The sequence below is a fragment of the Salvelinus alpinus genome, chromosome 26 (assembly GCF_045679555.1).
Source record: "Salvelinus alpinus chromosome 26, SLU_Salpinus.1, whole genome shotgun sequence".
In the NCBI taxonomy this organism is placed as follows: Eukaryota; Metazoa; Chordata; class Actinopteri; order Salmoniformes; family Salmonidae; genus Salvelinus; species Salvelinus alpinus.
The window spans coordinates 28,402,445-28,412,207 of record NC_092111.1 but is presented as its reverse complement, the minus strand read 5'-3'; the positions used below and the strand labels follow the sequence as shown (position 1 = coordinate 28,412,207).

At 43.2% G+C, this 9,763-nt stretch overlaps 1 protein-coding gene across 2 annotated transcripts in view; it reads right to left on the bottom strand.

The window, feature by feature from the left end:
* adgrb2 (adhesion G protein-coupled receptor B2) overlaps nucleotides 1–9,763 on the bottom strand; it is a 511,200-nt gene that overhangs the window by 180,632 nt on the left and 320,805 nt on the right. For both annotated transcript variants that reach the window (XM_071368561.1, XM_071368562.1), the window contains exon 7: nucleotides 4,281–4,382. In XM_071368561.1, coding sequence (XP_071224662.1) covers nucleotides 4,281–4,382 — 102 coding nt within the window. The remainder of the gene's footprint in view (nucleotides 1–4,280; nucleotides 4,383–9,763) is intronic.

Below are 9,763 nucleotides of genomic sequence, written 5' to 3'. Positions count from 1 at the left end.
AATTCTGCAAAAATATCCTCCGTGTACAACGTAGAACACCAAATAATGCATGCAGAGCAGAATTAGGCCGATACCCACTAATTATCAAAATCCAGAAAAGAGCCGTTAAATTCTACAACCACCTAAAAGGAAGCGATTCCCAAACCTTCCATAACAAAGCCATCACCTACAGAGAGATGAACCTGGAGAAGAGTCCCCTAAGCAAGCTGGTCCTAGGGCTCTGTTCACAAACACAAACACACCCCACAGAGCCCCAGGACAACAGCACAATTAGACCCAACCAAATCATGAGAAAACAAAAAGATAATTACTTGACACATTGGAAAGAATTAACAAAAAAACAGAGCAAACTAGAATGCTATTTGGCCCTAAACAGAGAGTACACAGTGGCAGAATACCTGACCACTGTGACTGACCCAAACTTAAGGAAAGCTTTGACTATGTACAGACTCAGTGAGCATAGCCTTGCTATTGAGAAAGGCCGCCGTAGGCAGACATGGCTCTCAAGAGAAGACAGGCTATGTGCACACTGCCCACAAAATGAGGTGGAAACTGAGCTGCACTTCCTAACCTCCTGCCCAATGTATGACCATATTAGAGAGACATATTTCCCTCAGATTACACAGATCCACAAAGAATTCGAAAACAAATCCAATTTTGATAAACTCCCATATCTACTGGGTGAAATTCCACAGTGTGCCATCACAGCAGCAAGATTTGTGACCTGTTGCCACAAGAAAAGGGCAACCAGTGAAGAACAAACACCACTGTAAATACAACCCATATTTATGTTTATTTATTTTAACTTGTGTGCTTTAACCATTTGTACATTGTTACAACACTGCATATATATAATATGACATTTGTAATGTCTTTATTGTTTTGAAACTTCTGTATGTGTAATGTTTACTGTTCATTTTTATTGTTTATTTGACTTTTGTATATTACCTACCTCATTTGCTTTGGCAATGTTAACACATGTTTCCCATGCCAATAAAGCCCCTTGAATTGAATTGAGAGAGAGAGAACAGGAGAGAGAGAGAGAGAGAGAGAGAGAACAGGAGAGAGAGAGAGAGAGAGAGAACAGGAGAGAGAGAGAGAGAGAGAGAGAGAGAGTGAACAGGAGAGAGAGAGAGAGAGAGAGAGAACAGGAGAGAGAGAGAGAGAGAGAGAACGGGAGAGAGAGAGAGAGAGAGAGAGCGGGAGAGAGAGAGAGAGAGAGAGAGAGAGAACGGGAGAGAGAGAGAGAGAACGGGAGAGAGAGAGAGAGAGAGAGAGAGCGGGAGAGAGAGAGAGAGAGAGAGAGAGAACAGGAGAGAGAGAGAGAGAGAGAGAACAGGAGAGAGAGAGAGAGAGAGAGAGAACAGGAGAGAGAGAGAGAGAGAGCGGGAGAGAGAGAGAGAGAGAGAGAGAGAACAGGAGAGAGAGAGAGAGAGAGAGAACAGGAGAGAGAGAGAGAGAACTGTAATTTTCATCATAGGTACACTTCAACTATGACAGACAAAATGAGGGAAAAAAATCCAGAAAATCACATAGTAGGATTTTTAAGGAATTTATTTGCAAATTATGGTGGAAAATAAGTATTTGGTCAATAACAAAAGTTTATCTCAATACTTTGTTATATACCCTTTTTTGGCAATGACAGAGGTCAAACGTTTTCTGTAAGTCTTCACAAGGTTTTCACACACTGTTGCTGGTATTTTGGCCCATTCATCCATGCAGATCTCCTCTAGAGCAGTGATGTTTTGGGGCTGTTGCTGGGCAACACGGACTTTCAACTCCCTCCAAGATTTTCTATGGGGTTGAGATCTGGAGACTGGCTAGGCCACTCCAGGACCTTGAAATGCTTCTTACGAAGCCACTCCTTCGTTGCCAGGGCGGTGTGTTTGGGATCATTGTCATGCTGAAAGACCCAGCCACGTTTCATCTTCAATGCCCTTGCTGATGGAAGGAGGTTTTCACTCAAAATCTCACGATACATGGCCCCATTCATTCTTTCCTTTACACGGATCAGTCGTCCTGGTCCCTTTGCAGAAAAACAGCCCCAAAGCATGATGTTTCCACCCCCATGCTTCACAGTAGGTATGTTGTTCTTTGGATGCAACTCAGCATTCTTTGTCCTCCAAACACGACGAGTTGAGTTTTTACCAAAAAGTTATATTTTGGTTTCATCTGACCATATGACATTCTCCCAATCTTCTTCTGGATCATCCAAATGCTCTCTAGCAAACTTCAGACGGGCCTGGACATTTTTATTTATTTATTTTTATTTATCCGTTATTTTACCAGGTAAGTTGACTGAGAACACGTTCTCATTTGCAGCAACGACCTGGGGAATAGTTACAGGGGAGAGGAGGGGGATGAATAAGCCAATTGTAAACTGGGGATTATTAGGTGACCGTGACATGTACTGGCTTAAGCAGGGGGACACGTCTGGCACTGCAGGATTTGAGTCCCTGGCGGCGTAGTGTGTTACTGATGGTAGGCTTTGTTACTTTGGTCCCAGCTCTCTGCAGGTCATTCACTAGGTCCCCCCGTGTGGTTCTGGGATTTTTGCTCATCGTTCTTGTGATCATTTTGACCCCACGGGGTGAGATCTTGCGTGGAGCCCCAGATCGAGGGAGATTATCAGTGGTCTTGTATGTCTTCCATTTCCTGATAATTGCTCCCACAGTTGATTTCTTCAAAACAAGCTGCTAACCTATTGCAGATTCAGTCTTCCCAGCCTGGTGCAGGTCTACAATTTTGTTTCTGGTGTCCTTTGACAGCTCTTTGGTCTTGGCCATAGTGGAGTTTGGAGTGTGACTGTTTGAGGTTGTAGACAGGTGTCTTTTATACTGATAACACATTCAAACAGGTGCCATTAATACAGGTAACGAGTGGAGGACAGAGGAGCCTCTTAAAGAAGAAGTTACAGGTCTGTGAGAGCCAGAAATCTTGCTTGTTTGTAGGTGACCAAATACTTATTTTCCACCATAATTTGCAAATAAATTTATAAAAAATCCTACAATGTGATTTTCTGGATTTTCTTTCCTAATTTTGTCTGTCATAGTTGAAGTGTACCTATGATGAAAATTACAGGCCTCTCTCATCTTTTTAAGTGGGAGAACTTGCACAGTTGGTGGCTGACTAAATACTTTTTTGCCCCACTGTACATGCTATTGTCATTTTTCCAACATAGTCAATCATCCTTAACGTAGAGCTGAGGTCAACCAACCACCTGACATTATCTAATGCAAAACCACTGTGCAAGGTCACAGTATACACAGTTATTGAGAGAGAAAAAACTGAAACAGCATATGGTGAAGCTGAACATTGTCCCCCAAGCTGCCAGTAAGTTATCGTAAATCATCAGGATTATTATTTTTTTTAACCGTGCAGTGTGTTGTTATTAGGGCTGAGTGAGTGAGTGACTGCCTGAGGACCGTGTCTGAGTCGGCACCTGCTATGACTCAGATATATACTACTGAACATGTACAGTCTCCAACATTGTACATCATGTAGAGCTGAGGTCAACCATCCACCTGACAACTCCTCTATAAAGTCACATACAGTATACATGTACACAATTATTGAGGCAGGTTGTATGACCTCGTACCTGTACCAGCTAGTGACTACCCAGCAGAGCTGCCTCCAGTACATGAGTCATCCTAATAAATGCCAATCTGTGTTATTGAGAGGGAATTACAGAAACTGCATATATGATGAAGTTGAAAATTGTCCCCCAGGGAACACCTTACTAACTACTTTCTCTGGTGGAAACCAGTTCATGCAGGATAATAGATTCCAAACACACGCACGCACGCATGCACACACACACACACACGTGCACGAACACACACACTTCAAAGTCATCATCTGTTAGGCAGTATGTTGCTATAGGGACTGTCTGAGGGCCTGAGGAATGGGTCTACCTGCTATGACTCTGACATATACTTCTGAACATCAATCTAAATTACCACAGTATTAACCTGGATTTATTCTTCACACATACACTTTACACTACGTCAACCATATAGCACTCTGTAGGCCTTACAAGTGCCAAATAAACTTGACAAAGATAAGTACTAGTACGAGTCAGACACTTGCAGTAGGCAGACAGACTACATCACTACTGTGTATACTTACATTATAGCTTAGTAATTGTACTATACTATAAGTGTAGCATGGTTTACCAGTGGTGTTAGTCGGACACTTGTTGTTGACTAACACTACATAATCCCTGTTTATAATAGTAGTATAGTTACTGTATAGTACTGTCATAGTAGAATAAGGTTTACCAGTGGCGTTAGTCGGACACTTGTTGTAGACTGTTTCTCCAGCCGAGGCACTTTTCCAGGTCATGGCTACAAGGTACTCGTCTCTACAGATCTCATGAGGTGCTGCAGAGAGAAAGAAGAGAGAGCGGGAGAGTTAGATAGGACACACACACTCACAGTATATCCATCCATCTTTATCCATCTCTCTCTTTGCTCACATCTCAGTGTGGAGAATAGAGAAAGAGAGAGAGCGAGAGAAAGAGAGAGGGAGAAAGGGAGAGAGAAAGAGAGAGAGAGAGAGATAGAGAGAGTGGGGGGAAGGAGAGCGAGAGGGAGAGGGGTATTGAAGAGAGAAAAAAACAAAGAAGTGAAAAAGAAAGCCTTTTTTTAATCTAAATATATGTTCCCCTCCAAACTCTTGGACAGATCTTTGAGCCATCAAAGGACTGGCTCTGATAGAATGCTCTGCAGCAATGTCTGACATCTAATCTATAGCCTTCCAGAGCACCACACACACACGCTCACACACAAGCACACGCACACACACACAAGGGGTAAGAGAGTCCCAGTCAAAGGCATGCTTAGTAAACTGTGTTGTTTGCTGCAGTAGCTGACACACTGACAAATCACAGCGAACAGGGCTTTGAACAATTCGCCCCTGCCTGAGAGCTGAGGGAGAGGGAGAGGGAGAGGGAGAGGGAGAGGGAGAGAGAGAGAGAGAGAGAGAGAGAGAGAGAGAGAGAGAGAGAGAGAGAGAGAGAGAGAGAGAGAGAGAGAGAGAGAGAGAGAGAGAGAGAGAGAGAGAGAGAGAGAGAGAGAGAGGAGGCTGGAGCTAGATGTAGAGAGTGAAAAGTCAACCTCCCAGCACAGAGTACTACTCCCTCATGGAAATCAAGGATAAATTCACCCAGCTGGAGGTAAGGCAGGTGGAGCTGGAACAGCAGGTGAACACACTCCAGTCAGCACAAAAAATCGTCCAGCTCAACAACACCCCCTCAACCAGACCCGGAGAGCTGGAGGTGGAGAGAGACATATCTGCATTCTGGACTGTGGTGAGACAACATCAACAGGAGAAAGAGCAGGAGAAGAACAAAGCACTAGAGAGGATCAGAGTGCTGGAGGAGAGGTTGAGCTGGATGGCGAGTGACAGAAAACAACCCATTAGAGAGGTGGTCACCCCCGCAGAGAACCCAGCAGAACAGCCCACCTCAGCTCCTGACAAATGTCTTGACACCACAGCAGAACAGTCCAACCCAGACCCTGACCATAGCGTCAACATCACAGCCGAACAAACAAATTAAGAACCCCAAGCCCAGGGGATCTCACCCCCTCTGAGCACTCCCCCTGTCAGTCACCCTGATAGCCCTCCTGACAACAGCCCCACACCCACTGAGGACATACACAAGACACATATTGTACTCCTTATGGACTCAAACGGGAAATATACACGAGAAAATAAATGTTTTCCCAAACACCGAGTGTCTAAACTCTGGTGTCCAAACACCCAGAGCGCCCTAGACCTTCTGTCTGAGGACCAACTAGGGTCACCCAGCCACATAATAATACACACAGGCACAATGACCTGAGAGCACAGCAGGAAAGGGTGGCCAAAGCACTCAAGGAAGTGATTAAAAAAGCTTCTTCTACTTTCCCCAACGCACACGTGGTTATCTCCACCCTGCTACCACGAAAAGACTTCCACCCTTCTACCATACAGCGGGTAAACGGAAGTATTTCCCGTGACTGTGCCATAAATCCAAATGTTTACCAGGCACACCACTCTACCCTGGACTTGAATAACCTTTACGACCAGGTCCACCTATACAAGGCATCAGTGCCCACCTTCGCCCGGACTCTAAAGGACATCACCCTCAAACGCAGACCGAACACTGCACACAGGAGCAACAGATCAATAGACCTGCAAGACACTCTCCCAGACCTACGGGACCCCCCCCCCCAACCCCCTACACACAAAGGACCCACGCCAAGAGGACCTACATCCAGACCATAGCACCACCAGCCACATCCCCACCCCCACCGCACCCCAACCAATCAACCCCCCCCCCCCAAGTCACGGAACCACCCCATGCCCCCCACTCCAGCAAAGAAGGCCTCAACATGGAAGCCACACGCCAGGCCATGAGCAGGCAAACAGGCCCAACCCCCACTCTTACACTAGTCCAAGCCAATGGCATGTACCAGATGTTCAGCAGGCTCTGCTCACACTTACTGGCCTGACTCACAAGACCAACAACATTGGACACTTTATGGAACACAAAGCCTTCACTATCTCATCCTGAAATATCCAAGGCCTGATGTCATCTCCCTTCGGCCTAAAGATCAGGAACCTGGACTTCATCAAAGAAATACAGACATTGTCATTCTACAAGAAACCTGGTATAGAGGAGACGGACCCACTGGTTGCCCTCTAGGTTACAGAGAGCTGGTAGTCCCATCCACCAAACTACCAGGAGTGAAACAAAGAAGGGACTCAGGGGGTATGCTAATTTGGTATAGAGCAGAACTAACTCATTCTGTTAAATTAATCAACACAGGAACATTTTACATTTGGCTGGAAATTCAAACGGAAATAATCTTAACAGAGAAAAATGTCCTCCTGTGTGCTACCTATACCCCCCCACTAGAATCCCCATACTTTAATGACGACAGCTTCTCCATCCTGGAGGGGGAAATCAATCATTTTCAGCCCCAGGGACATGTACTAGTCTGTGGCAACCTAAGTCAGCCCACTGACAACCCACTGACAACCCTATCAGAACACATCAAAATCACAGTCTACTTGAACAGAGCCATACTCAATCATAAGGCATCAAAGCCAAAGGAACTGAATAATATTAAGAAATGCTGTTGATGGAAGGAATGCAACAACAAATTCAATCACTTTTAGACAACTTCCTTGACAAAATAGTGAAGGTGTGAACTTGGCAGCATAACATCTAAACAGTATATTTGACCTCTCAGCTTCCCTATCAAATCTAAACATCTCAAACAGAAACCCGAAGAAAATTAACAACAATGACAAATGGTTTGATGAAGAATGCAAAAACCTAAGAAAGAAATTGAGAAACCTAACCAACCAAAAACATAGAGACCCAGAAAACCTGAGTCTACGTCTTCACTATCGTGAATCACTAAAACAATACAGACATACACTACGGAAAAAGAAGGAACAGCACGTCAGAAATCAGCTCAATGTAATTGAAGAATCCATAGACTCTAACCACTTCTGGGAAGAAAAATAAATAAATAAACAACACGAAGAATTATCTATCCAAAATGGAGATGTCTGGGTAAACCGCTTCTCCAATCGTTTTGGCCCTATAATAAAGAACAAACAGGAAAGACATATACATGATCAAATACAAATCTTAGAATCAACTATTAAAGACTACCAGAACCCACTGGATTCTCCAATTACATTGAATGAACTACAGGACAAAATACAAACCCTCCAACCCAAAAAGGCCTGTGGTGTTGATGGTATCCTCAATGAAATGATAAAATATACAGACCACAAATTCCAATTGGCTATACTTAATTAAATCCTTAACACCATCCTCAGCTCTGGCATATTCCCCAATATTTGGAACCAAGGACTGATCACCCCAATCTTCAAAAGTGGAGACAAATTTGACCCCAATAACTACCGTGGGATATGCGTCAACAGCAACCTTAGGAAAATCCTCTGCATTATCATTAACAGCAGACTCGTACATTTCCTCGATGAAAACAATGTACTGAGCAAATGTCAAATTGGCTTTTTACCAAATTACCGTACGACAGACCACATATTCACCCTGCACATCGTAATTGACAAACAAACAAACCAAAACAGTCTTCTCATGCTTTGTTGATTTAATAAAAAGCCTTTGACTCAATTTGGAATGAAGGTCTGCTATACAAATTGATGGAAAGTGGTGTTGGGGGAAAGAATATACAACATTATAAAATCCATGTACACAAACAACAAGTATGCAGTTAAAATTGGAAAAAAACACACACATTTCTTCCCACATGGCTGTGAGGTGAGACAGAGATGGAGCTTAAGCCCCACCCTCTCTCTTCAACATATATATCAACAAATTGACGAGGGCACTAGAAAAGTCTGCAGCACCTGGCCTCACCCTACTAGAATCTGAAGTCAAATGTCTAATGTTTGCTGATGATCTGGTGCTTCTGTCCCCAACTAAGGAAGGCCTACAGCAACACATAAATCTTCTGCACAGATTCTGCCAGACCTGGGCCCTGACAGTAAATCTCAGTAAGACAAAAATAATGGCGTTCCAAAAAGGTTCTAATCGCCAGGACCACAAAAACAAATTCCATCTAGACACCGTTGCCCTAGAGCAAACAAAAACTATACCTACCTCGGCCTAAACATCAGCGCCACAGGTAACTTCCACAAAGCTGTCAACGATCTGAGTGACAAGGAAAGAATGGCCTTCTATGCCATCAAAGAAACCATAATATTCAACATACCAATTAGGATCTTGCAAAAAATACTTGAATCAGTTATATTACCCATTGCCCATTATGGTTGTGAGGTCTGGGGTCCACTCACCAATCAAGAATTCACAAAATGCTACGAACACCAAATTGAGACTGCATGCAGAATTCTGCAAAAATATACTCAGTATACAATGTAAAACGGCAAATAATGCCTGCAGCGCAGAATTAGGCCGATACCTGCTAATGATCAACATCTAGAAAAGAGATGTTAACTTCTTTCAGCTAGGGGGCAGAATCTTTTTTTTAATAACGTTCCCAAGGTAAACAGACTATTTCTCAGGCCCAGATCGTAGAATATGCACATAATTTACAGATTAGGATAGAAAACACTCCAAAGTTTCCAAAACTGTCAAAATATTGTCTGTGAGTATAACAAAACTGATTTTGCAGGCGAAAACCTGAGGAAATCCAACCCGGAAGTGTTTTTTATTTTTTTTATCCCTGTTTCATTGCCTTACATTTAAAGGGGTATCAACAAGATTCCTTTTCCAATGGCTTCCTCAGGCTGTGAGCTTTTTCAAAACGAGTCAGGTGTCCTTTGATTAGTTCCTGCGCGCGAGAGGGGTAGCTCGACATTTTCTTTCTCTCTTTTATTGAATAGGTTACCGTCCAGTTGAAATATTATCGATTATGTATGTTAAAAACAACCTGAGGATTGATTATAAAAAACGTTTGACATGTTTCTACGAACATTACGGATACTTTTTGGAATTTTCGTCTGCCTTTCAGGAACGGAACGAGGCTTTGGTTTTCTGAACATGACACGCAAACCAAATGGCGGTTTTTGGTTATAAAACTCATATTTATCGAACAAAAATAACATTTATTGTGTAACTGGGAGTCTCGTGAGTGCAAATATCAAAAAATTATCAAAGGTAAGCGATTAATGTGATTGCTTTTCTGACTTTAGTGACCATGCTAATTTGGGGCTAGCTGTTCTTACTGTTTTGTATAGTGATTGATAAACTCACAAA